The sequence below is a fragment of the Bufo bufo genome, chromosome 9 (assembly GCF_905171765.1).
Source record: "Bufo bufo chromosome 9, aBufBuf1.1, whole genome shotgun sequence".
Lineage (NCBI taxonomy): Eukaryota > Metazoa > Chordata > Amphibia > Anura > Bufonidae > Bufo > Bufo bufo.
Window position 1 is genome coordinate 215,244,544 of NC_053397.1, and position 27,342 is coordinate 215,271,885.

At 42.2% G+C, this 27,342-nt stretch overlaps 1 protein-coding gene across 4 annotated transcripts in view; it reads right to left on the reverse strand.

Moving 5' to 3' along the window:
- Nucleotides 1-27,342, reverse strand: part of LRRC7 (leucine rich repeat containing 7) — a 161,036-nt gene that overhangs the window by 21,124 nt on the left and 112,570 nt on the right. For 3 of the 4 annotated variants that reach the window (XM_040407910.1, XM_040407909.1, XM_040407912.1), the window contains exons 19-24: nucleotides 26,062-26,227; nucleotides 24,258-25,914; nucleotides 18,376-18,510; nucleotides 11,294-11,410; nucleotides 7,928-8,182; nucleotides 166-258 (exon numbers count right to left, since the gene is read on the reverse strand). In XM_040407910.1, the coding sequence (XP_040263844.1) occupies nucleotides 166-258; nucleotides 7,928-8,182; nucleotides 11,294-11,410; nucleotides 18,376-18,510; nucleotides 24,258-25,914; nucleotides 26,062-26,227 (2,423 nt within the window). The remainder of the gene's footprint in view (nucleotides 1-165; nucleotides 259-7,927; nucleotides 8,183-11,293; nucleotides 11,411-18,375; nucleotides 18,511-24,257; nucleotides 25,915-26,061; nucleotides 26,228-27,342) is intronic. The other variant, XM_040407911.1, reaches the window with a different exon arrangement.

The window sequence follows — 27,342 nt, forward strand, 5'->3', positions numbered from 1 at the left end:
CATGGTAGGCTCCTCATAGTAATTATCGCTTTGGAGCTACCCCTCCTCTACGCAGGTGCAAATATGTCAGGTTCCCATTAATGACATCAGGTTGCAGGTCTATCAGGAATTTAAAAAAAATCACAACATTGGTGGTTATAATACAGTGATGCCCCCACTACTCACCTTATCGGATGGTTTGAATGGGTTTCCTTGTCCACTTAATCCCCCGCTGATGCTGAATCCAAGGCCGGGGTTCTTTTCTATCCTTACACAGTACTAGAGAAAGATGGAGGAAGATCGTTATTTAGGCTACTCTCACACTGGCGTTTCTGGGTCCCCCTGTGAGATCCGTTCAGGGCTCTCACAAGCGGCCCAAAACGGATCAGTTCGGCCCCAAATGCATTCTGAATAGATAAGGATCCGTTCAGAATGCATCAGTTTGGCTCTGTTGCACCTCCATAACGCTCTGAACGGATACAAGCGTTTGCATTATCGGTGCGGATCCGTTTGTGCAGATACAAGACGGATCCGCACCGAACGCAGGTGTGAAAGTAGAGATTGTACCCACAAAAGATCCAAAATTCTATTACTGAGCCTTGAATCACAGCCATACGTTGAAATTAGGACATTCAGTGAAATCTTCTTCACCAAGCTTCTGGATTTCCCCTAGTAGTGACTGTGAGCAGCCAAAGTACTATTATGCAAGGGTTTAGGAGCTCCACATTAGAAGAAAAAAGCTCTAAAATGAATCTGAAGGCTCAAACGTTTTACCATAAATGAAACTATATTTTAAAATGAATCTACAAAAAAATCTGTTATGACAAATATCTTATCTATCTATTTATCTATCTATCTCTCTATCTACCTACTCTATTTTTATGATACTGAGCTCCAAATTCTATACTATAACTACTATAACAATATACAGTCCTGATCAAAAAATCCTATTTAGCATGGCTGGATCTTAACAAGGTTCCAAGTAGAGCTTCAACATGCAACAAGAAGAAATGGGAGTGAGACAAAACATTTTTCGAGCATTCAATTAATTGAAAATAACGATTAAACTGAAACAGGCTGTTTTTCAGCTGATCAAAATTTTAGGACCACATGCCTTTAAAAGGCCAAATCTGTGCAAAGATGTGGATTCATTGTCATTTTCTGTCAGGTAGTCACACGTTGTGATGGCAAAGGCAAAAGAACTCTCCCTTTTTGAACGTGGTCGGGTTGTTGAACGGCATAAGCAGGGTCTCTCACAGCCGCCATCGCTGCTGAGGTGGGACGCAGGAAGACAGTCATTTGGAATTTCTTAAATGATCCTGAGGGTTATGGAACAAAAAAGTCAAGTGGAAGACCCAAAAAAATGTCACCAGCACTGAGCCGGAGGATCCAATTGGCTGTCCGTCAAGACACTGGACGATCCTCGACCCAAATGAAGGCCCTTACTGGTGCTGACTGCAGCCCCATAACCATCAGGCGGCATCTGAGACTGAAGGGCTTCAAAAACAAAAAACGTCTGCAAAGACCTCGTCTCCTTGAACGCCACAGAACTGCTCGTTTGGACTTTGCAAGAGAGCACCAAACATGGGACATTCAAAGGTGGAAGAAAGTTGTATTCTCTGATGAGAAAAAATGTAACCTTGATGGTCCAGATGGTTTCCAACGTTACTGGCATGGCAAGCAGATCCCACCTGAGATGTTTTCTACGCGCCACAGTGGAGGGGGCGCCATAATGGTCTGGGGGGCTTTTTCCTTCAGTGGAACAATGGAGCTTCAGGAAGTGCAGGGGCGTCAAACGGCCGCTGGCTATGTCCAGATGTTGCAGAGAGCATTCCTCATGACTGAGGGCCCTCGTCTGTGTGGTAACGACTGGGGGTTTCAACAAGACAATTCTACAGTACACAATGCCCGCAGGACAAGGGACTTCTTCCAGGAGAATAACATCACTCTTTTGGCCCATCCTGCGTGTTCCCCTGATCTAAATCCAATTGAGAACCTTTGGGGATGGATGGCGAGGGAAGTTTACAAAAATGGACAACAGTTCCAGACAGTAGATGGCCTTCGTGCGGCCGTCTTCACCACTTGGAGAAATGTTCCCACTCACCTCATGGATACGCTTGCATCAAGCATGCCGAAACAATAACGGCGGAGCTACTCATTACTGAGTTCATGTTTGGAAGTTGGATTTCTGTTTTGTGGGGGTTTCGTTTTTTTTTTGGAGGTGTGGTCCTAAACGTTTGATCAGCTGAAAAACAGCCTGTTTCAGTTTATTCGTTTTCTTCATTAAATTGAATGCTCAAAAAATGTTTTGTCTCACTCTCATTTCTTCTTGTTGCATGTTGAAGCTCTACTTGGAACCTTGTTAAGATCCAGCCATGCTAAATAGGATTTTTGGCCATTTTTCAAGTGGTCTTAAACTTTTGATCAGGACTGTATTAAAGTTCCATTTTATATTAAAGGGGTTCTGTACTTTCATTTAACTGATGATCTATCCTCTGGATAGATCATCAGCTTCTGATCGGCGGGGGTCCGACACCCAGGACCCCGGCCGATCAGCTGTTTGAGAAGGCAGCGGCGCTCCAGTAGCGCCGCGGCCTTCTCACTGTTTACTGCCGGGCCGCCGGCCCACTGACGTCACGACTAGTATCAACTAGCGTGGGCGGGGCTAAGCTCTGTTCACTTGAATGGAGCTTAGCCCCGCCCATGCTAGTTGATACTAGTCGTGATGTCAGTGGGCCGGCAGTAAACAGTGAGAAGGCCGCGGCGCTGCTGGAGCGCCGCTGCCTTCTCAAACAGCTGATCGGCGGGGTCCCGGATGTCGGATCCCCGCCGATCAGAAGCTGATGATCTATCCAGAGGATAGATCATCAGTTAAATGAAAGTGCAGAACCCCTTTAAGTTTCCATTTTCACCCAGGCAGGCCCTGTGATATGAGCATCGGAGAATTTCAGGCTCTGATGATCTCCCTTGCACTGCGCTGGATTGCGCAGGGCAAGGGCTGTTTGTTTATAATAACACACCGGCTCTGATACGTGGGCTTTAGCACTGCTCTAGCCGATTTACTGGCTAGGGCAACACTAAAGCCCGTCCATTAATGCCGGTGACGTCAACGGGCTCACTGCTGGGCGGAAGCTTCTGTCTAGCAGTCCTTATGGAGAGCCTGGTACGTCACTGGAACTCCATAAAATGCCTTTGACCTAGACGATCCATGAAATGCTTCAATGCTCATATGATAACAGGAGGCTGCCTGGGTGAAATTGTGGGTATGTCCAGGTTCAGCTCTGAACCCGAACAACCCCTTTAAGAAATTCATAAGCACAAAATTTTCAACCTATTTTTAGAGTGGACAATCACTTTAGGACTTCATCGTTCCCCATTATTAAGACAAAAATGTAACTCTGCCTTTAACCACTTGCTTACCGCTGCACGATATATATATATATATATATATATATATATATACACTCACCTAAAGAATTATTAGGAACACCATACTAATACGGTGTTGGACCCCCTTTTGCCTTTAGAACTGCCTTAATTCTACGTGGCATTGATTCCACAAGGTGCTGATAGCATTCTTTAGAAATGTTGGCCCATATTGATAGGATAGCATCTTGCAGTTGGTGGAGATTTGAGGGATGCACATCCAGGGCACGAAGCTCCCGTTCCACCACATCCCAAAGATGCTCTATTGGGTTGAGATCTGGTGACTGTGGGGCCATTTTAGTACAGTGAACTCATTGTCATGTTCAATAAACCAATGTGAAATGATTGGAGCTTTGTGACATGGTGCATTATCCTGCTGGAAGTAGCCATCAGAGGATGGATACATGTTCTCATTCTGTTTACGCCAAATTCGGACTCGACCATTTGAATGTCTCAACAGAAATCGAGACTCATCAGACCAGGCAACATTTTTCCAGTCTTCAACAGTCCAATTTTGGTGAGCTCGTGCAAATTGTAGCCTCTTTTTCCTATTTGTAGTGGAGATGAGTGGTACCCGGTGGGGTCTTCTGCTGTTGTAGCCCATCCGCCTCAAGGTTGTGCGTGTTGTGGCTTCAAAAATGCTTTGCTGCATACCTCGGTTGTAACGAGTGGTTATTTCAGTCAACGTTGCTCTTCTGTCAGCTTGAATCAGTCGGCCCATTCTCCTCTGACCTCTAGCATCCACAAGGCATTTTTGCCCACAGGACTGCCGAATACTGGATGTTTTTCCCTTTTCACACCGGCCCATCTGGCACCAACAACCCTGCCACGCTCAAAATTGCTTAAATCACCTTTCTTTCCCATTCTGACATTCAGTTTGGAGTTCAGGAGATTGTCTTGACCAGGACCACCCCCCTAAATGCATTGAAGCAACTGCCATGTGATTGGTTGAGTAGATAATTGCATTAATGAGAAATAGAACAGGTGTTCCTAATAATTCTTTAGGTGAGTGTATATACAGTTGCAAGAAAAAGTATGTGAACCCTTTGAAATGATATGGATTTCTGCACAAATTGGTCATAAAATGTGATCTGATCTTCATCTAAGTCACAGCAATAGACAATCACAGTCTGCTTAAACTAATAACACACAAAGAATTAAATGTTACCATGTTTTTATTGAACACACCATGTAAACATTCACAGTGCAGGTGGAGAAAGTATGTGAACCCCTAGACTAATGACATCTCCAAGAGCTAATTGGAGTGAGGTGTCAGCCAACTGTTGTCCAATCAATGAGATGAGATTGGAGGTGTTGGTTACAGCTGCCCTGCCCTATAAAAAACACACACCAGTTCTGGATTTGCTTTTCACAAGAAGCATTGCCTGATGTGAATGATGCCTCACACAAAAGAGCTCTCAGAAGACCTACGATTAAGAATTGTTGACTTGCATAAAGCTGGAAAGGGTTATAAAAGTATCTCCAAAAGCCTTGCTGTTCATCAGTCCACGGTAAGACAAATTGTCTATAAATGGAGAAAGTTCAGCACTGCTGCTACTCTCCCTAGGAGTGGCCGTCCTGTAAAGATGACTGCAAGAGCACAGCGCAGACTGCTCAATGAGGTGAAGAAGAATCCTAGAGTGTCCGCTAAAGACTTACAAAAGTCTCTGGCATATGCTAACATCCCTGTTAGCGAATCTACGATACGTAAAACACTAAACAAGAATGGATTTCATGGGAGGATACCACAGAGGAAGTCACTGCTGTCCAAAAAAAGCATTGCTGCACGTTTACAGTTTGCACAAGAGCACCTGGATGTTCCACAGTAGTACTGGCAAAATATTCTGTGGACAGATGAAACCAAAGTTGAGTTGTTTGGAAGAAACACACAACACTATGTGTGGAGAAAAAGAGGCACAGCACACCAACATCAAAACCTCATCCCAACTGTGAAGTATGGTGGTGGGGGCATCATGGTTTGGGGCTGCTTTGCTGCGTCAGGGCCTGGACGGATTGCTATCATCGAAGGAAAAATGAATTCCCAAGTTAATCAAGACATTTTGCAGGAGAACTTAAGGCCATCTGTCCACCAGCTGAAGCTCAACAGAAGATGGGTGTTGAAACAGGACAATGACATAAAGCATAGAAGTAAATCAACAACAGAGTGGCTTAAACAGAAGAAAATACGCCTTCTGGAGTGGCCCAGTCAGAGTCCTGACCTCAACCCGATCGAGATGCTGTGGCATGACCTCAAGAAAGCGATTCACACCAGACATCCCAAGAATATTGCTGAACTGAAACAGTTCTGTAAAGAGGAATGGTGAAGAATTACTCCTGACCGTTGTGCACGTCTGATCTGCAACTACAGGAAATGTTTGGTTGAAGTTATTGCTGCCAAAGGAGGCTCAACCAGTTATTAAATCCAACGGTTCACATACTTTTTCCACCTGCACTGTGAATGTTTATATGGTGTGTTCAATAAAAACATGGTAACATTTAATTCTTTGTGTGTTATTAGTTTAAGCAGACTGTGACTGTCTATTGTTGTGACTTAGATGAAGATCAGATCACATTTTATGACCAATTTGTGCAGAAATCCATATCATTCCAAAGGGTTCACATACTTTTTCTTGCAACTGTATATATATATATACCATATAAAAGAGGTGGGTTACACTATGATCTGCTAGTACCCAGTGATGCTGCAAATCGCTGTGCCCGCCCTGTCATTAGACAACTGTGGTCACAGTGAAGATCCCAGAGACCAGCCAAAGTGGTCTTTGGGCATGGGATCATTGTAACATGCTGTTCCAACAATCCTCTGTAAAGAAAAGTATATAAAGCTGGCTGTAAAGTGAACTGTGATCCTGCTGTCTGTGAATGAACCCCTTCCTGCCCTGACTGGCAAAAAAGTTAAAAAATAAATACAAAATAAAAAGTTATAGCTATAGTTATAAGTTTTAGCAATAGTATAAGAGACTATGCATCCATGCACACACATTTTATCCCTTTTTTCTTTCATAAAAAATAAAATAAAAAATATACTTTTTAGTTTTAGCAATAGTATAGTGGACTTTGTGCGTGTAAAATATACAAATGTACACACATTTTATCCCTTTTTGTATCGTAAAAAATATAAGTATTTGTTTTAGCTTTTTTGTTTGTAAAATATAAATAAATGCATATTTTTTCATTTAAAAAAAAGTCAAAAGCTTAAAATTTCCAAATTTCCAATTCATTAAAAGAATAGTCACTTTGGTGGAGTTTCTAATGTTTTGGCATTGTACAACATCTGTTCTGGCAGTACGATGCCATAGAGCCAGCAACATAAAAATTGCCTGTCACAATCCATAATGCGCTCCAGGCCTTTGAAGCCGTGCGGTGGGCCCAGCCAGTAGATAAATTATACAAGTAGCGTCCATTTTCACAGTACAAACATATGGTAATGGTTTTTAAAAACATTTTGTTTTGAAAAATGTTTAAAAAAATTGCAAAGAAAGGAAAAAATATAATTTTTTTATAATTTTCACAGTTTTTCCTTTAATATTTTTTTAATATTAATAATGGCACAAAAGAAAGGTCTAATGTGTCCCATGAAAAATAATATCAAATACAAGCAGGTGGGCTCAGAAATTAAATAGTTATGTGCCGTTAGATAGGCCCATTAGTCTGGCAAGGAAGGGGGGTAAACACTCTGATAATTAAGTGGTTAACAAAAGTGGAGAAAGTTACTATTCTATAGGAATATCTGATTGAAAAAAAGATTTTTTATACAAAATAAGAATTATGTCCAAATTTGATAACAAAATGTCTGTTTGTTTCAGGTTCACATACTTTATAGATTTTTGTCCTGGAATCAGAATGATATGAAGGAATAAATCAACATAAAACTGTCAATTTTAAGGCATTTTCTTATAATTTTACCAGGAGGTGATAAATCAGTGCGGCTCAATCGCCCGAATCTTAAGTGCAGTCAGTCTCTTTGTCTTGAGCGGCTGATTTATTGCTCTGATAAAGCGTACGTTTATGCTGGATAGCTCACAGCACATGCCCCTTGTATTGAATTAAGGAACAGTGTAACAGAGATAGTGTCAAGACGCTGGGCCATATTTAATCTATGGGATTATATCTAAAGCAATATGCATTTGAATGTGCATTGTCCCCCTTTTTTCATGATTTTGTTTTTAGGTCCAAAATTCTGTACTGATAATCAGCCAGATTTTTCTGATGCATAGCTCCAGACCCTATGCGTGATCAACAATAAAGTTCTAACTGCTTGTAGCCACCACTAGGGGGAGCTTAGGAGCTTACTGCATACTGTTTCAGTATTGAACTCAATGTATAAACAGTATACAGGCAGCTCCCCTAGTGGTGGCTGAGATAAAAAAAATATATATATGAAGATAAGTGTAGGTTCTCACTTTTAAGTTGCCATGTCTCTTGTCAGTGAGTTGCATCCGGTAAGCTCACCCCAGTGGCAGTTGAAGGCTTTGTAAATGAGTAAGCAGATGATGTGTCCTACCTGCTCTGGATATCCATCCATACTCCTCTGTCCTTTTGTTTGTATCAAGCAGCGTCCGGACTGAGGGCCTCTTTGTGCAGCTGGGATCTGGATGGGCAGTGGAGATTGGTACTGCTGAATTGTCACTTTGTTCATGCCGCCGTCGTAATGCGGCTGCTCTCTTGACCTGTGCTGCAGGCTCTGCGATCCCATCAGCGTCTGGATATGGCTACCTGCCTGTGGGTAATGTAACCCGTTAGGCAAAGCTTCAGGAAGCTGAAAAGAAGCAATTGTGACAGTACATCTCACACGTTCCGCTAGAACAGGACCTCTTGTGTGTATGATACCTGACCAACTGATCAACTTTAGAAGATTCCCACTGATTTCTATCAATACAGTGGTGGCTATGCAGTATACCGGCAAAAATAGAGATCTAGTCAGTGTTAGAGAAGAGGAGAACACACAAAAACCTTTAATTTCCATGGGCACTGTGCAATTTTTTATTTCCCCTGCGGGGGCACTGCAGCGAAATTAAACACTTATTGTTCCCGGCAGATTGCAGCTGATCACTGGGAGGTTTCAGGGGACACTTTGTGATCACCTTATTGTTATGGACTTACAAGCAGGGATTGTCCCTACCCAGAAGTTCCATCTCTACCAGATCTTGTTACTTGGTCTAGAAGATAGCGAAAAACAGTTCGTCTTCCAGGTAAGGTTAACTCTACCCAAAAGCTAAAAACTCATAAAAAAATTCCACCCCCTGAAAAGTTGACTCGATAGTTGACTCTGAGATTGAAGGGGGTCTCTTTTATTTTTTTTTGCCTTGCCTCTTAAATATTGGATATGACACAGAGAAGGACCCTCACTTGTAAAGGTGGGCACCAGCAAAGCCCTAACTCCACTGACAACCTATCTCCTGAGGCCGGACACCCCATCACCCATCAAGTGATACTGTACTGAGGACAACCAATGGAAAAAAATCAAACCAGACCCTGGAAGAGTTATTCCAAGTTGCAAACTTGAGGTTCTTTGGAATATCTAGGCCTCATGCATACGAACGTATTTTCATTCCGTGTCCGTTCCGTTTTCGTTTTTTTTTGCGGTCCACACCTTTTTTTGGGTCCGCAAAAAAAACCCGAAAGGTACTCCGTGTGCATTCCGTTTCCGTATGTCCGTATTTCCTATTCCTATTATTGTCTGCATTACGGACAAGAATAGGACTGTTCTATGAAGGGGCCAGCTGTTCCGTTCCACAAAATACGGAATGCACACGGATGTCATCCGTATTTTTGGCGGATCCGTTTTTTGCGATCCGCAAAATACATACGGTCGTGTGCATGAGGCCTTACCCAATTTTTTTTTTTAAGATAGGCCTCCCCTTTAAAGTGGGAACTTATCTGCAAAGCCAGAGCACTCTCAAAGGGACATTCCAAATCTCTGATAAAATGTTCTGGATCTATTGGCAGTCATGGGGGGCAGATCCCCTCAAGTGGGGTCACTGTGGAGGCAAAAACATGAACACTACTGATCACCCTGTGGCTGATGAAGGCGGCATACGTCATAAGGAAATTTCTAGAAAGGCAGATCCTTACATGTGCAAATCTCTGTACGAGGTGTCCTGCATTAGGTCATGCCGGATGATGCATCTCAAATTCTTTTGGAGGAGGCCTATGAATCAAGCGGGCAGTCGATGCATTCCAGCCTGCACTCAATCTGCGGTGAATTACAAGGTGTTTTGTATTTTGCACCCTGAGGGTCTGAGTGAAGCTAATTTGGATGCCCGCTGTTGGTTCTCAGTAGCAGTGTAGACCTCATGTGGTCAGTGCGTTACATAGGGCTATGCCCTCACGTGCCACCTGTAATTAGATCACGGCTCACGCAGCGCCAGTATGAATAGGAACGAGGAATATACAAGACTTAGGAATTCCTGAAAAATTACTGAAGATGGAAATGAGGGAAGGGAGCGGCATTGCTAAGCAGGTTATTTTGCCATCTCGTTCAAGTAAAGGGGTTCTCCGAGACCGGGAACCCCTTTTCATATAGCCAGGCGGGATGCAGGGGTTAAGAGAAAAGACTCAACTGTCACAGGTGCTCCGGTTCCAGCACCAAGATCCCTTCTTTTTAGCTTTTGGTCCCCGCTGGATCGGAAGTGTGATGCGCCGCCCAAATTCACGTCACCGCTGCCGGCCTATCAATGGCCTCAGCAGTGGCAGAGGTCACATGCTGTGCCTGCACACGTCATGGCTGAGGCCACTGATTGGCCGCCAGGGGTGACTTGCATGTGGACAGAATATCACATTTCCAGTGTAGCGGGGACTGGACGCAGAGAAGGAAGTATGGTGCTGGAACAAGAAACCCTAATGACAGGTGAGCCTTTTTTTTTAAACTCCTGAATCCCTACCTGGCAATGTGAATTTGGGTTCCCGGTCTCAGAGAGCCCCTTTAATTTGTGTGTTTCTACCTTGCTTCTCACCAATTAAAGGAGTATTCTGGTTTCATCAAAATGTTAAAATTTGCATCCCCACCTATCCCTTGGTTGAACCATATGAACTATGTTACTATGTAAATGTTATTCTTGGTATAATCATAAGTTCCTCAGTTTTCCAATATACTTTCTATATCAAGACCTTGTGGTTTTCAAGATCTCTGAGTGCCGTCATTCAATAGGAACCTTCATTGCTTATTTCCAGAGGATAAAAATCTGTCCTGGATATGGGATGGACACACGGGTTTTGCAACAAGACACGTCCCTGCATGTCCATCACATAACCAGGACAGATCGGTACTTACTAGAAGTGAACAATAAAGGTTTCTATTAAATGACAGCAAGCAGTGGTCTTGAAAAGCACAAAGAATTAACACAGAAATTATATAAGGATAACATTTGTTGGTTGAAAGCGCAACATCCCTTTAAAGACATTGGACTTGGGTGGATCCAGATGGAGGCTACACGTTTTACATAAATCAGTAGTAAATGGGAATATAGGCAACTTTGTAATACAGTATATTTTAAAATGGGAGAATTGGCATCTGCCAGAAGGCTGAATCTCCCTGTATGAGTGTTGACAAGCCTCCTCAGTGACCAAACATTCAACTAGTGTTATACAGGAAATAATAGAGGGGAGAAGAGGGGGATGCAGCTGCAGGATATCCTCCTTAGAATATGACAAAGAACTGCATGCTGCGAGAGGGGAGGAGGAGGAGCAGCAGTGTAGGGAGACATCTGATTGGCTGGGCCACAGCCCAGCTCTTACATCACCAGGAGATCCTGACCACTCAGCACAGAGAAAGACAATGTGACGTTACAGAAAACAGCAGTGGAGGAAAGAGGTCCTAAATCGGCAGCATTCACATTCTCATTAGGGTCAGTGCGAGTTATTCATTTACCTTCTTAGTGACAGTTTCTGGTGGAACGTCTCTTCTCCCCAGTGGGTAAGGATTCCATTGACTGATAGATATATCTTCTTGCCCATTGTCTAGGATGCTGCTCTGCTGCGATGGCGTCTGTATGTGTGAGACAAATGTATCAGTCACTAAATACAGCATAAAGGTATCAGTAAGCAAATAGGAAGTAACTAACAACCAGATGTAAAATGTATCTGTTAACCTGGTTTTATTTATTTATATTTTTTGTAGAATGATTGATAGATAGACAGATAGATAGATAATCGAGTGATAGATAAATAATTAGTATAAACATATAAATAAAAAACAGATATTAGATAAATATAAGATAAATAAATATAAGATAGAAAGTAAGATAGATAGATAGAAAACAGATTTTAGATAGATAGATAGAAAACAGATTTTAGATAGATAGATGATTATTCTCAAAGCTTTATCAAAACTTGCTAATAAATACTCTTTTCCTATGAACAGTGACTCAAATAATGTATCCTCCATGGAGTGACACGTCTAAGTTTAGTTCCGTAACATTATCATCAGTTTATTAGATGAGCCCCATCTATCTCCTCTGTCACTGTACGTGATTCACATGGCGAGGCACGAGTCACACTTCACCTCACACATATGTCTCACTTTGCGAACTTTGTTATTCATGGAAAGCTATTTTCTATCCGTGGTATACGGTATTTGCTAATGAGCAAACACCTTTACCCACACGGTCGCTAAAATATTAGATACAAAGGATTAAAGAGCATTTCCTATAAGATAAAAAATATATACATATATATATATATATATATATATATATATCTAGAAAAACAAGCCCCTCAAAGTGTTCTACATTTAGATCAGATACTGGTGACAACCAAAATGACAGCATCTATGCGGCTTATCACTCAGCTTTGCATGGAGCTAAAATTGTTAGAGTTCTATGTTATGTGTCAGTCTTCACTGCTGTTCTGGTATTCTATTCATGAACAGTGCTACACTGAAGGTGTTCCTAAACAGGAGAATGTGTTAGTGCAAGGAATTAGTTGAATAAATTATTTAAAATAAAATTTAATTACGTGGCCGTAATCTATGGTGCTCTCTTGGATCAAGTGAATGGGGACGGGAGCAGTTGTAATTACACCTGCTCACCACTGTAGTTGCCATGTGTTCTCTTCAAACAGCTGATCGTCGGGTTTTCAGGAATAGGCCCCCGTTGATCTGAATTCATGACCTATCCTGAGGATAGGTCATTAATATAAAAAAAAAAACAGACAACCCCTTTAAGCAACTATGCTAATAGTCTTTGCTAAAAATCTGTTGCCATTTTGAGTCTAAAGCTCCTATGCAGGGCTAGATGTCTCCATGGTTACAGACTACAAACCCATTGTAGTCATGTGTTCCTCAGCTTCCACTGTCGCCCTTCTAACTGTAGGTAGTAGAAGTTGCAGAGGGAGTGGAGTAACCTATGGATCGGACCACAAAGGACTGGTTTGTAGTTTATAACCATGGAGACAGATAGCGCTGCATAGGAGCTGTATACTCAAATTTAAACTAGTTGTTTAAATTTTTTATTAAGCAGAGGGGTTGAATAATTACACAAGCAGCATTTATCAGTTTTTTAAATTGAAAAAATAATCTGCTGAAAAATAAATTGAGAGTTGGAAAATTTTGAGTCATTTGTAATACAGAGAAATCAGGGGCGATTATTTTTTATCACTGCAGTTTACTGATTTTGGAATAAAAAATATTTTTTCAGTTGGTCCTTAATAAAATCTTTCAGCAGTTATTGTTCTACAGCCTTCACCTTCGGTGCATCTGCAGAGCAAATCCGTCAGGGAGCTGCCGTGATGGCTCGATATGTAGCCCTTATGTCTGAACTCCTGACAGCTCATTAACATTCATTTCAGAAATATATTTCTTTTAATCAGTTTGATAAGGATTGTGTTACATGGAGTGTTTATGAGCTGTCAAGAGTTCAAAGATAAGGACTGCAGATGGAGCCAGAGTAATAGGATTCAGAGTAAAAAGAGAAACCAATAGTCTGCAGATGCACTTAAACTTTAGAAACTTTTTTTATAAAGACCAACTGTAAAAAAATAAATAAATAAAGATTTTTAGCCCAAAATGATGGAGATTCAAAAATAAAAAAAATTCCCCCTGAAGGTGTTCGTAGCCTTTAAGAATGGGGGGCGGTAAATACTTTTGCAAGGCACAGGACATCATGCAGTGCTGTAATGCTGCATCTCTAAGGCTGCAGAATGAGGCAGTAAGTAATATATTGATTATGTAGGACACAGGTTCATGATTAAACGAAGTAAGGATATATAAGAGAGAAGTAAAACGCTTCAGCTGTGACCCGGTAATCTACGATTTAAGACTAACAGCCCCTGCACCGCTCTAAATTACCACTCGCTGATTCATCCGCTTCCCAATTACAGATGACAGCAGCAGCTTCTGCTACAAAGGATCATTACAGGTTGTGTCACGCTGGAGTTTCCTCTTTCCCGGCCAGAAGAATTTATGTGCCTTTTATATTTTCCAATATATTCTACCAAGTAGTTTTATATCAGGTCAAAAAAGAGAATCATCCTGACACAGAGCTCCAGATCTCCTGCATACACCCAGAGTTAAATGATAGCATCCTCCACCACTAGAGCTTACTGTATACTGTATTAATACTGCGTTTGTTGCATTTGTATGCAGTATGCTCATGAGCTCCCCCTAGTGGTGAGTGCAGACAGCAAGAATTGTATCATTCAGACACAAAAATGTGTGGACAATCACATTAAGGCCTCCTGCACACGACCGTATTTTTTTGCGGTCCGCAAAAACGGATCCCGTTTTTCCGTGATCCGTGACCGTTTTTTCGTCCGTGGGTCTTCCTTGATTTTTGGAGGATCCACGGACATGAAAAAAAAGTCGTTTTGGTGTCCGCCTGGCCGTGCGGAGCCAAACGGATCCGTCCTGAATTACAATGCAAGTCAATGGGGACGGATCCGTTTGACGTTGACACAATATGGTGCAATTTCAAACGGATCCGTCCCCCATTGACTTTCAATGTAAAGTCAGGAGTTAATATACCATCGGATCTGAGTTTTCTCCAATCCGATGGTATATTTTAACTTGAAGCGTCCCCATCACCATGGGAACGCCTCTATGTTAGAATATACCGTCGGATTTGAGTTACATCGTAACATCGAATATAGTAAAAGAACGGTTACATGACTGCCCCCTGCTGCAGACCCCCCCGCCCCGCGTAGTTAACACATTGGTGGCCAGTGTGGCCGGCCCCCCCCTCCCTCCCCTGTAGTTAACTCATTGGTGGCCAGTGCGGCCGCCCCCCCCCCCTCCCCTGTAGTTAACTCATTGGTGGCCAGTGGGCCCCCCTCCCCTGTAGTTAACTCATTGGTGGCCAGTGCGGCCGGCCCCCCTCCCCTGTAGTTAACTCGTTGGTGGCCAGTGGGCCCCCCCCTCCCTCCCTCCCTGCTGCTGTCCCGGTTGCCATGGTTACTTAGCAATTTGTAGAACCATTATACTTACCTGCGAGCTGCGATCTCTGCGTCCGGCCGGGAGCTCCTCCTACTGGTAAGTGACAGGTCCGGCCGGGAGCTCCTCCTACTGGTAAGTGACAGGTCATATTTTTTTCACGGCCAGGAAACACGGATCACGGATGCGGCTGCAAAACGGTGCATTTTCCGTTTTTTCCACGGACCCATTGAAAGTCAATGGGTCCGCGAAAAAAAACGGAAAACGGCACAACGGCCACGGGTGCACACAACGGTCGTGTGCAGGAGGCCTAAAGGAGAGGAAAATCCAATACACTGTGATACAATCCCTGAGGGGGCTAACATGACACAAAGTATCAGAGAATACTAATGAGCTATGAGTCATGATCCGCCTCTTGGGGTTCTGCGCTAGTCCTAACATTTATCTGGGGGTAGCAATATATTTTATCTTCACCCTGCCTCCTAGACTTTTAAGCTAGCTATCCACATTAAATGAATGTATGATTTTGTCAGGACCATTTATTGTGTATGGGGGGCTGACCTAACATTCCTCTGACAGCAGATGTCGTGGGAAAGAAGGATAGAGCAGTTGGGTTTCAACATGCCCAATCCTTTTACCCCTCTACCATTAAGAACACACGCATGCTCGGCCAAACAAAGTATGCAAGTGTATGGCAGGGAGTGACAGTATGAATTGGGCCGCTCTCTAGGGTCCCTCTATAGACACCCTTGCTAGTATCAGCAGATAGGAGAGAGTTTGGAAGTCCCTTGGCTGAGGAGTATACAGCACAATCCAGTTCTTTTGTGGGGAGTGATTTGTGACCACCAGAGGATTACGCGGATGCATTAATTACCATTACCATTGTAGCTCCGGGACTGATACAAAGTAACAAGGACCTGGGAATGGCTGGAAGAATGTATATAATCCCTTCACTTATCATACGTGTCACATGCCATTACTGCCGAATGTATCACAACCAGCATATCCTGTCAGTGCATGCTGGGACCTGTAGTTTTGCAACAGCTGAAGAGCCACATCTTGGGGAACGGTGCCCTACACAGTTATGTTCATGGCGGGGGGGGACTCATATGTGCAAAACTGCCCAGCTAGATGTTGGGTTAGAGAAATGACATCAAAGGGTTAAACCAATGAGACATTACGTTTGATCACGGGGCTCCTGCAGGGACAGACAGACCACAGATACAGATATACAGACAGCAATATACAAGGTGTCCACAGCCCGGGGCAGAGGGGTGTAATAAGCTGCGTACGTAGACACACAGTACAGAGACGAAGGGGTCCGGGTGACTCCAAATATATACATATATATAACATGGGGGGCAAAAGTCAAAGACATCACTATTTATTATCTATCATCAATCTATTGATCTATATTAATCTATCTCTATCTACCTATATCCGTCTATCTCTCTGTTTGTCTATATCTATCTATTTATCTATCTAGATCTATCTATCCATATCAGTCTATCTATATCTATCTATCTGTCTATATCTATCTCATATCTATCTATGTATCATCTCTGCGATATAAATATATAACCATCTATATGCTTTGTGCAGAAGGGACTTATCAGATTTAGGTCACATTCTTCTATTTATCAGTGATTGTTACTGAACTGAGGCTAATGAGGCAGTATGCTTTCAGTCCAGCTAATGGAGGACAAAGATAGAGTCCAATTTACCCTAAAATGCCTTCAGAAAACCTTCCACGTGGCTGGACGCCAATGCTCAACATCTTTCCCAGAGTGAAAGGCTATAGCTTAGTAGAAAATTAACTTTTCATTTCAAAATTTCCTTTCTATGCATTGAGGTCATGTCGGCATGTCTGTGTGCCCCTCGGGGCAATGCCTCTACTCTTAATCTATTATCCATAAGGTCCCAGCTACCTTAATATATAAGGTCCCAGCTTACCCTAATATTATGCTGCTGCAAGGCGTCTCCAGTATATTCTAGGGCAGTGATGTGAACCTTTTAGAGGCCGAGTGCCCAAACTGCAACCCAAAACCCATTTATTTATCTCAAAGTGCCAACACGGCAATTTACCCTGAATACCAATATAGGATATCTTCCATGTACTTTATCATTTAGCTATAATAGCCTACATTCAGTGTGCTACTTGTGCTGTCCATAGTGCGCCCTGCGCTGATGAATGGCAGAAAAAGTCTAAGGCATATTGGTACACCATAAACTTTTTCCAAGGAGCGGGTGCCCACAGAGAGGGCTCTGAATGCCACCTTTGGCACCCGTGCCATAGGTTCGCCACCACTGTTCTAGGGTAACAGGGACACAGTAATTACATAGCACACGACTGGTTCATACTTAATCACTGACCCACAGATATAACCTATAGTCCATTTCCTATACACACTATACAGTGGGGCATACAGTGCCCCCATAGCAGTGCCACACACAACCCATTAAAATAAATGGCATTTAGCACAAACATGATTTTGGTTTTATCAAAGTGCCTACACGCATCAGATAGTTGCCAGCTATTTGCTCTTTCGGCCATCATCTATTGCCCCCATAAACATGCATGATTGGCCAGGCCAAGCGTGCATGGTTTTTATTAATAGAGAGATGGGAATAGTGGCTTTTCTCCCAGTGGAACAAAGGATTGGCATGATGAAATTCAATATGCCCAATCCTATTTTACTGAAGCATTTACCATTAGGAGTTAGGACAATACTCATAGATTGCCTGTCCTCACAAAATTGGAGGTTCAGCTGCCTTACATCTAATGTAAATGGGCAACATAAGATTTTGTTCACATCTGCATCATGGCTTCTGTTCATAATAGAATAAATTACATTGTGTCAGATTGTGTCTGTTGATAAAAAATCCAGACAGTGGCTGAAGGACCTTGTAGACTTGTAATTAGTTCCGTCCAGTAAGAATAGTACTGCATGCTGTGCTATTCTTGCTGTCAAATGCAAAAAGAGCTGCTAGTAAATGCAGATGTGAATGTAGCCTTACTCTGACTGGCCCTGTTCAGCACCTTAGCACTATGTGGCCATAAAGAGGCTACCCTATCTCTGCCACTCTCTCCTTACCAGCTCCTCATCCTTGCAGCACCTTCTTCTGCAGCTCATTGCTTTTACTAGCAGCATCAGCTGATCAGCAGCTTTAAGATAATTTACTACAACCCAGGGGTGAATGTGGACCCCATGGCGGTCCTTCAAATTACCAACACTGACTTGCTGATTCTCTGCACAGTAAATATGCCAGATAATCTCAGCATTTGACATGACCCTTATGGATAAGATTTTTTTATGTAAATAAATTGTAATCACTGTACAATGGAAAATATTACACTTCCCAATGTTTTCATATGTAATAGTAAAAATCTCTGTTCTGGGAACATGTCTATTCAAAAACTGAAAATGTGTTAGATGCAAGAGACCTTCTTCTTGTGAGAAATGCAGTTAAACGAACAGCACATGATCGCAAGGGTTTACAGACTTTTCACTGACAACAAGCAGAGATCTTATCTTTCAGCAGTGTTGCATTATTTAGGTCTATGGTGGTTCAGCCCTTATACTTACATAGTAGTGAGGTATATCTTGATAGTTAGCTGAGTGAGGCATTGTATAAGTCATGCTTTTGCCATCATGCATTGCTGGGAGGTTTCCAGAGTGCAGCATGCCAAGGCTTATGGTGTTGTGCTTATATGCAGCATTCTGAATGGAGGAGACATTGGGGTGACAGGATATGAACACACATGCTGCACTTCATACTGCACAAATAAAGCTAAAAGAGTTAACAGAGGCGTGGAACATTCTGGGTTAGACATCGGCAAACAAGGATCATAACAAACAGATACAAGTTACAATAAGACTGATAGACTTACAGAACTGACATAGAGAGATCCATTCTGTTTAACAGCCTGGAAAACCACAATGCAGGGTTTAGTGTTCGCCGCTGAATATTCAGACTCACGTTACTACATGAGAGTTAAAAGAACTCTCTGCTAAAACAGGAATACAAATTCTAGTAGTGTCCCGTCCTCTATGTTCCTAATGTCCATGATGTGACAAAACAGTTCTGTACAAGTATTTTATTGTGCAGGCAATAGGAGCAGTATTATAGTAGTTATATTCTTGTACATAGGAGCAGTATTATAGTAGTTATATTCTTGTACATAGGGGCAGTATTATAGTAGTTATATTGTTGTACATAGGAGCAGTATTATAGTAGTTATGTTCTAGTACATAGGAGGCAGTATTATAGTAGTTATATTCTTATACATAGGAGCAGTATTATAGTAGTTATATTGTTGTACATAGGAGGCAGTATTATAGTAGTTATATTCTTGTACATAGGAGGCAGTATTATAGTAGTTATATTCTTGTACATAGGAGCAGTATTATAGTAATTATATTCTTGTACATAGGAGGCAGTATTATAATAGTTATATTCTTGTACATAGGAGGCAGTATTATAGTAGTTATATTCTTATACATAGGAGCAGTATTATAGTAGTTATATTCTAGTACACAGGAGCAGTATTATAGTAGTTATATTCTTGTACATAGGAGCAGTATTATAGTAGTTATATTCTTGTACATAGGAGGCAGTATTATAGTAGTTATATTCTTGTACATAGGAGGCAGTATTATAGTAGTTATATTCTAGTACACAGGAGCAGTATTATAGTAGTTATATTCTTGTACATAGGAGCAGTATTATAGTAGTTATATTCATGTACATAGGGGCAGTATTATAGTAGTTATATTCTTGTACATAGGAGCAGTATTATAGTAGTTATATTCTTGTACATAGGAGGCAGTATTATAGTATTTATATACTGGTACATAGGAGCAGTATTATAGTAGTTATATTCTTGTACATAGGAGCAGTATTATAGTAGTTATATTCTTGTACATAGGAGCATTATTATAGTAGTTATATTCTTGTACACGAGGGCAGTATTATAGTAGTTATATTCTTGTACACAGGAGCAGTATTATAGTAGTTATAATCTTGTACATTGGAGCAGTATTATAGTAGTTATATTCTTGTACATAGGAGCAGTATTATAGTAGTTTTATTCTTATATATAGGAGCAGTATTATATTAGTAATATTCTTGTACATAGGGAGCAGTATTATAGTAGTTATATTCTTGTACATAGGAGGCAGTATTATAGTAGTTATGTTCTTGTACATAGGAGGCAGTATTATAGTAGTTATATTCTTGCACATAGAAGACAGTATTATAGTAGTTATATTCTTGCACATAGGATGCAGTATTATAGTAGTTATATTACTGTACATAGGAGGCAGTATTATAGTAGTTAGATTCTTGTACATAGAGGCAGTATTATAGTAGTTATATTCTTGTACATAGGAGGCAGTATTATAGTAGTTATATTATTGTACATAGGAGGCAGTATTATAGTAGTTAGATTCTTGTACATAGAGGCAGTATTATAGTAGTTTCATTCCTACCCATAGCTATCAAAAAGTACTTAAAAGATTTTTTTACTTTCATCTCTTAAAAAATATACTTTGTATCTGACCTAAAGCTATTGTTCTGCCCTTGTCCTGTCCATTTTAGCATTATCTTTTATATCTTGTAACACAGTGAGTCTACCCTGATGTTGCTTGGTTGGTACTTTTTCACTACTGTATTTACCGGTAAGGATCCTGTAACTGCTAATGTCCTTATTGAATGATTACAATGTGCTGCTACCTCTTCATAAAAACAGGGACTGGAATAAGGGGGTTCCCATCTGGTGAACTACCTCTGACACTTGTGACATGTCCCTTTTACTTCAAGACACTACTGAAATGTTAACCTTGTGATAACTGTAGGGTGCCCACAGTATATACCACAAAGTGCCAGCTGAATATGTTGGCTAGGTAGTCCAACATCACCAAGAAAAACTCAAGAGTAGTGAGTTACCCAGTTGACTCATTCAGCTGGTCATCAGAAGACCCATACTTCTCCTTAAATCTGGTTCAGTTCAACACATTGAATGGCCATGTTAGTTGTAGATACTCCAGTCTCAAAAATGTCACATACAGAAGGTCCAACTGGGAAAGAAACAATGTATTCTTTATTACAACATTGTTACTCCTTCAACCAGTTATGTGATTTATTTTGATATTTCAGTAAGAAACACTTCAGGTGCCTACATCAGGGTACTGCTAAAAGCTGCAATTTGGCGACATCTGGACAACCACAGGTTGGAGACGACTAACGTAACAGCATCTCTGCTAAGTGGTTAAATCTGTTGTCCTGCAGCAATGAAACCATGGAGTCAACTCTAGCCATGGCAAGCTCCCAAGCTTCTATGTGTTCTTCTCATATTCTCTCCATACGCCACAAAATAGACATTGATCATTTTTAGCTGCCTTTCACTATAATGCAGTAAGGCTTAGATCTTAATATGACCAACTTTATGTATATATATATATATATATATATATATATATATATACAGTGGGGCAAAAAAATATTTCGTGAGCCACCAATTGTGCAAGTTCTCCCACTTAAAAAGATTAGAGAGGCCTGTAGTTTTCATCATAGATATACTTCAACTATGAGAGACAGAATGGGGGAAAAGAATACAGGAAATCACATTGTAGGATTTCTAATGAATTAATTGGTAAACTCCTCGGTAAAATAAGTATTTGGTCCCCTACAAACAAGCAAGATTTCTGGCTCTCACAGACCTGGAACTTCTTCTTTAAGAGGCTCCTCTGTCCTCCACTCGTTACCTGTATTAATGGCACCTGTTTGAACTTGTCATCAGTATAAAAGACACCTGTCCACAGCTTCAAACAGTCACACTCCAAACTCCACTATGGCCAAGACCAAAGAGCTGTCGAAGGACACCAGAAACAAAATTGTAGACTTACACCAGGCTGGGAAGACTGAATCTGCAATAGGCAAGCAGCTTGCTGTGAAGAAATTAACTGGGGGAGCAAGTATTAGAAAATGGAAGACATACAAGACCTCTGATAATCTCCCTCGATCTGGGGCTCCACGCAAGATCTCACCCCATTGGGTCAAAATGATCACAAGAACGGTAAGCAAAAATCCCAGAACCACACGGGGGGACCTAGTGAATGACCTGCAGAGAGCTGGGACCACAGTAACAAAGGCTACGCCGCCAGGGACTCAAATCCTGCAGTGCCAGACGTGTCCCCCTGCTTAAGCCAGTACATGTCCGGGCCCATCTGAAGTTTGCTAGAGAGCATTTGGATGATCCAGAAGAGGATTGGGAGAATGTCATATGGTCAGATGAAACCAAAGTAGAACTTTTTGGTAAAAACTCAACTCGTCGTGTTTGGAGGAGAAAGAATGCTGAGTTGCATCCAAAGAACACCATACCTACTGTGAAGCATGGGGGTGGAAACATCATGCTTTGGGGCTGTTTTTCTGCAAAGGGACCAGGACGACTGATCCGTGTAAAGTAAAGAATGAATGGGGTCATGTATCGTGAGATTTTGAGTGAAAACCTCCTTCCATCAGCAAGGGCATTGAAGATGAAACGTGGCTGGGTCTTTCAGCACGACAATGATCCCAAAGACACCGCCCGGGCAACGAAGGAGCGGCTTCGTAAGAAGCATTTCAAGGTCCTGGAGTGGCCTAGCCAGTCTCCAGATCCTAACCCCATAGAAAACCTTTGGAGGGAGTTAAAAGTCTGTGTTGCCCAGCGACAGCCCCAAAACATCACTGATCTAGAGGAGATCTGCATGGAGGAATGGGCCAAAATACCAGCAACAGTGTGTGAAAACCTTGTGAAGACTTACAGAAAACGTTTGACTTCTGTCATTGCCAACAAAGGGTATATAACAAAGCATTGAGATGAACTTTTGTTATTATTTTCTACTATAATTTGAAAATAAATTCTTTAAAAATCAGACAATGTGATTTTCGGGATTTTTTTTTCTCATTATGTCTCTCATAGTTGAAGTGTACCTGTGATGAAAATTACAGGCCTCTCTCATCTTTTTAAGTGGGAGAACTTGCACAATTGGTGGCTGACTAAATACTTTTTTGCCCCACTGTATACATATATATATATATTTTAAGTAGTTTAAAAATGTGCAGTTGATACAATGATTTTGGTTTGAAAGAGACTTAAAAAATATCACCAAGGAAAATATTTTCAAAAGAGTAAAAGTTGCCGGGAGGTTGAATAATTAAAGTTGTTCTTCGATATAAAATAAATGCTGGCCAAAAGTTGCTTGGCTGCCATTTTATTTATTCCATTATCACCACAACTCCCCCATTCACATAATGTTTCAACAAAAATTGTTGTGGTCAATGGCTTTCAGACACCTCCGGCACCATTCATCTCTAAAGAGGCCAAACAACTGTGAAAAATTACCAATGCCACCCGTCTGAAGAAGAAATCATGTGCCTATTGACATTGGATTTCCAGAAGATCCCACCAGAAATAACCAAAAAGTTGTTTATAGTCAATTTAAGACTGTGCAGTAATTCAAGATGTCTATGACTTGGATCACCAAGACAAAAATATTCATTTTAGTAGGGTTGGAAGAGGTACCATTGACTAACCAAAATGGTTTGGTCTCCTGGAAGATACTGATACCATGTTTGGTCTGGCCTATAGTTCTGCAACCAACCACGGAGCAAAAAGGCTGTAGTCTTAGGCTACTTTCACACTCGCGTTTGGTGCGGATCTGTCATGGATCTGCACAGATGGATCCGTTCAGATAATACAACCGTCTGCATCCGTTCAGAATGGATCAGTTTGTATTATCTTTAACATAGCCAAGACGGATCCGTCTTGAACACCATTGAAAGTCAATGGAGGACGGATACGTTTTCTATTGTGCCAGATTGTGTCAGTGAAAACGGATCCGTCCCCATTGACTTACATTGTGTTTCAGAACGGATCCGTTTGGCTCAGTTTCGCCAGACGGACACCAAAACGTTGCAAGCAGTGTTTTGGTGTCCGCCTTCAAACCAGAATGGAGACGGAACGGAGGCAAACTGATGCATTCTGAGCGGATCCCTTTCCATTCAGAATGCATTAGGGCTAAACTGATCCGTTTTGGACCGCTTGTGAGAGCCCTGAACAGAAAGCCAAAACTCCAGTGTGAAAGTAGCCTAAATCTGGCCATACACATAAAAGAAAAGTTGGGTGAACCAGCTGATCTTGGAAATATTGGACAGCGTTATTATGTGTATGTAGACCTCCTGAGTCTGCAGATGGGCTTGGGCACATTGGATTGCAACATGCCCAATCCTTTCCTCGTATAGGAGATAAGCCACTGTCAATGGTGCATGTTTATTGTGGAGTCGGCAGAAATAGCATTCATGTGTATGGCCAGCTTTGGTAACAAGGACTTTATGCTGTTGACTTTCCTCTAACGAGAAGAACAATCTTCATATCTAACATGCAAAAATATGGATATGTTGCAATAAGAATACATAGAAGACATACCCTGTCCAGTCTTCTAGCTTCTATGTGTCTAAGCAGCTGCTGTCTCCAGTCTGGCGGCATTTTATTACAGCTATCGTCCATTTTTCCCTGATTCTGCCTTGTCTTCATGTCACTGTCAGAGGTCTTGTCACCATAGTTAACTAAGTTGTAATCAGACGGCATCTTTTCAAGCAGTGCTGCCATGGTTGGCCTAGCAGAAACAGGACGGGTTTGAGCGGTCCCATAGGTCTCAGTGCTGTAGCTTCTGGCAGACAATGGTCGTCTCTGTGTAAGAGTTTTGACTTGATAACTGCTTCCTTGAGACTTCATGTCTGGATAGGAGGTGTGATCATCATCATAGCGACCATTTCTCTTTAGAAACTGAGATTCAGCCACTGACATACTGCTTTGGCGCTCTATAGCCCCAAGGAACGGAGGCCTGCCATACCGGTCTGTCTGTGGAAGTTCATGTGGCTCACTCACCCTCCTATACATTGACATCTCTGTGGCACTTGCCAAAGAATCTGCCCTTGTCAAGAATCCTGGCCTTGATCCTTGACTAGTAAACTGAGGAGGAATGGAATCTTCATTGACCGAAGGTTGAGAAAAGGAGAACATCTGCTCCATGGGTGGGTATCCTCTGTAGGCTCTTGGGCTGATCAGATCTTTTGCCATTGTCTTTTGCTGAGAGGAGTAGGAGTCAGGGTTGTATGAAAATGGAGGAGGTACTCTCTTCTCTGGCTTTACTTCAACTGCACCCGTTGGGTTAAAACTTTGGTCAAACTGGTAGACTTTCTTTGTGGTGGGCTTTTGTTGTTGTCCTCTACTGGTTCCATAACCCAACAACTCATCATCAAGCATTGGCACCGACTGACTGCGAGACATACTATGCTCCTGTAACATACCAAAGTCTGGTCGGTCATGACTACCTTGCATGATGTGTCTTCGATCATAGTTTTGTAAGGGAATGTTGTACACTTTGAATGCCCCGATGTCTATTTCATCTATACTCTGAGACTTTTTGAACCTGCCCGTCTTCAAGTCCTTCATTAATGGCGACAGTCTTTCAGTACTTTTGCTCACTGATGTGTTTTTGGCCGACTCAGGACGGCAATGGCTATGTGGAAATACATTTCCCATGCTCCGACTAGAGCTGGTGCCATGAAACTCCCATGATGGGCCTGAAGAGAATGTGCTTGGGTTTTCTAATGACTGTGGCTTATGTTCTTTCCGTTCTGGCAACGGACTATTGGCGGGGGTGGTTTCAAGTTTAGAAGGAAATGCTGTCCTGTCTTCAAATGGACTTGGAGTCCGAGTCCAGTTTTGCCAAGGATTGCTGGGAGAAACGTCTGCTTCTTGAGAGTTCCTCTGTGATGGTTGTTCCAACTCCAAAGGTATTCCAATAATTCGATCTTGCCTGATTAATGGCCGCCTTCCATGAGAGGATGTGCTTCTTGATTTTGAAGACAGCATTGGGTTACCTCCTGCATTTTCTACTGTGTTTTCTTCCGCCACAAATCCGGTGTTGTCATAGTGCGTGCTGTTGTCCCAGTTTTCGGTGAAAGAGTCATTGAGGTTCTGCCGGTCATTGCGCTGCTGCAGATTTCCTATAGGTGCCACCTCCCGCTGGCTCAGCAATGGCTTCGTTTCGAGGGGTTGTGGGAAGGACTGAGTCAGCCTACAAAACAGAGAAATTAAAAAATATATTAATTTCCATTGTTTTCGTGGTAACTAGAAATCAGAATCAGAAATCAGAATCAGTAATCAGAAATAAGTGGCACCATCCTGATACCAGGGAGAGCAGAGAGTTAAGGATTTAACAGACCTGTTACCCCACAATGAGCTATTTACAGCCTCTTTAGCGGTAATCTGCACTTTCACACGCGCATTAGACGATCCAGAAGAAGCTTGAGAAGGTGAGTAGTCGGAATAGGTCCCTGATGACACACTGTTATGATGGTGCTTATCCATCTCTGACTCGTCTGTGGACTCTGTAGATACAAAAATGTGGAGCAACGACGCAGTGTGAACCAATTTTACAACTTTATCCTCCAAGAAGCTCTCATTGGGATGTGCAATTAAAGGCCCAACCTTTTTACTAACTGGATATTACAGGTCTACATAGAAGAATATCCATTCCAAAATATACATTGGGCCGCGTGTGGTGCTGGTTTTACACCTTCTGGTTAGCTCTCACTATATGGTCTTGTATGAAAGATAGGTGGTGTGATGTCTTGGTTCATTAAGACCTACTCTAAAGGACATTTAAAGTGGTTCTGCAGTTTGTTTAAACTGATGATCTATCCTCTGGATAGATCATCAGCATCTGATCAGCCGGGGCCCGACACCCGGGACCCCCGCCGATCAGCTGTTTGAGAAGGTAGCGGCGCTCTAGGAGCGCCGTGGCCTTCTCATTGTTTACCGCAGGCCCAGTGACGTCACGACTTGTATCAACTGGCCTGGGCGTGGCTAAACTTTGTTCACTTGATTGGAGCTTAGCCCCGCCCACGCTACTTGATACTAGTCGTGACGTCACTGGGCCTGCCGTAAACAGTGAGAAGGCCGCGGCGCTCCTGGAGCGCCGCTGCCTTCTCAAACAGCTGATTGGCGGGGGTCCCGGGTGTTAGACCCCCGCCTATCAGATGCTGATTATCTATCCAGAGGATAGATCATCAGTTTAAACAAACTGCAGAACCCCTTTAATAAAGAACATCATAGCATTAGATGTACCATGGGACAATATGAGAAAAATGTGGACCTACTAGGACAAGGGTTCAGAGCTGGACCCGGACATGTCTCCATTTTCACCCAGGAAGCCCCCTTGATATAAGGATCAGGGCATTTCATGCTCCGATGCTCTCCCTTGCCCTGCGCAGGGTAAGGGCTGTTTGTTTATATATATTTTTTTCACTGCTAGGCAGAGGCTGCCCAAGGCTAGGGCAATGCTAAAGGCTGCCCATTAATGTCGGTGACGTCACCGGCAACACTGCTAGGCGGAAGCCTCCGCCAAGCTTACCTATGGAGAGCCCGGTACGTCACTGAATCTCCCAAAAAAAAGCCTTTGCCCCCAGGGCAAGATAGAGCATCGGAGCATGAAATGCTCTGA